The 1601-nt window shown below is 41.0% G+C and overlaps 1 protein-coding gene across 4 annotated transcripts in view; it reads left to right on the top strand.

The window, feature by feature from the left end:
- Positions 1-1601, top strand: part of SCYL3 (SCY1-like 3 (S. cerevisiae)) — a 66550-nt gene extending 64949 nt beyond the window's left edge. For 3 of the 4 annotated variants that reach the window (XM_012657803.1, XM_012657800.1, XM_012657802.1), the window contains exons 12-13: positions 36-733; positions 1254-1601. In XM_012657803.1, the coding sequence (XP_012513257.1) occupies positions 36-733; positions 1254-1313 (758 nt within the window). In that variant the 3' untranslated portion in view covers positions 1314-1601. The remainder of the gene's footprint in view (positions 1-35; positions 734-1253) is intronic. The other variant, XM_012657801.1, reaches the window with a different exon arrangement.

The following is a 1601-nucleotide window of genomic DNA, read 5'->3' as shown; positions in this document are numbered from 1 at the left end:
ATTTTATGAGAATAATTCTTGTACTTATCCTACAGGTGATCAGTTTTCTCAGCCTATTAAATTTCCCATGAATGGAATCTCAGATGTGAAAAATATTTCAGAGGATAGTGGAAACCTCCCATCAAGTTCTAAAAAGTCTGAGGAGTGGCCTGACTGGAGTGAGCCTGAGGAGCCTGAAAACCAAACTGTCAACGTACAGATTTGGCCTAGAGAACCATGTGATGCTGTCAAGTCCCCGTGTACGACCTTGGACGCAGAGTCGCCCTCTTGGGATGATTGTGAGCCCCACAGCTTAGATACTAAAATAAACCCAGGAGGTAGAATCACTGCTGCAAAACATCTCCCCTCTGGGGAGCAGAAGCCCATTCCTGCTTTGCTTCCACTCACCGAAGAGTCTAAGCCTTGGAAGTCAAGCCTGCCCCAAAACACCAGTCTTATACAAAGCAGGGATGACCCAGACCAAATCAAGCCACCAAAAGGGTCGTCACAAGAAAAGCCCTTCAAGCTTCCTTTGGAACTTGGTTTAGGAGAGGAATTTACCATTCAAGTAAAAAAGAAGCCAGTACAAGATCCTGAGTTGGATTGGTTTGCTGATATGATCCCAGACATTAAGCCTTCAGCTGCTTTTCTTATTTTACCTGAACTGAGGACAGAAATGATGGTCCCCAACAAAGATGATGTCTCACCAGTGATGCAGTTTTCCTCAAAATTTGCTGTAGCAGAGATTACTGAGGTGAGTACTTTTTTTGGATTAAATTGTGCTACCAGTTTAAGGATTTCCCTCAGAGGTCCCAGTTGCACTGTTATATTTATAACAGACATGCTGTTTTCCCAGTGAAGGAAAACAGTAACACATACAATTGGTTAAAACAAGCATAAAATCAACAAAATTAGTTCCTATAAATGGTATTTTTCCTTCCCAGAGAAATGTAGCAATGCTTAAGTATTTAATGATCTCCTCATTACATGAATAACCTTTTTATTTGAAAAAAGGAGTAAACCAGGAATATAGTATCATCAAGACTAATTTTACTAGATTGTTAATTTCCAGTGTTCTAAGTGTTATAATACTGGGACTAAAGTAATCCCCCTACTTTTCAACTTTTAGTTATAGCTTTAAGATATTTAGTATGAGGTATTGTATTCTGGCATCAAAAAGACAAGTGTTAGGTCCCTTTAAAATTCCTGCTTTTTCAAATTTGGATGTGATTTGCTTCACTGGGTTGCTCTTGGTGTGCTTCATTTTGTTGCAGGGAGAGGCTGAAGGCTGGGGAGAAGAAGGGGAACTGAACTGGGAAGATAATAACTGGTGACAATAGATGTGAGTTAAACTTTAGGAAAATTTCTAAAAAATCAAATTAATACCTCAAAAGCAGGCTGTATGGACAAGAAAACCCCAAAGTGGCCTGTTTTTCCCATACCAGGAGCTCTTTTTCCAGTCTGTGCCAACTGAAGTGTGAGACCGACCTCGAGTGCTGGCTAAAACCCCTGGGTGGTGAAGAGGCTCACAGCGCTGGTTTCCAGGAGGAAGAGCCTGTGTGCTTTGCCTGAGGCCAATTTCTATGAAGAGCAAGTAGCTGAGGAAAGTTTGAATTTACAGC

This window comes from Propithecus coquereli, unplaced genomic scaffold (assembly GCF_000956105.1).
Source record: "Propithecus coquereli isolate 6110/MARCELLA unplaced genomic scaffold, Pcoq_1.0 Scaffold56, whole genome shotgun sequence".
NCBI classification, from domain to species: Eukaryota; Metazoa; Chordata; class Mammalia; order Primates; family Indriidae; genus Propithecus; species Propithecus coquereli.
The sequence above is the reverse complement of the archived record's forward strand: the minus strand, read 5'-3'. Positions and strand labels throughout refer to the sequence as shown.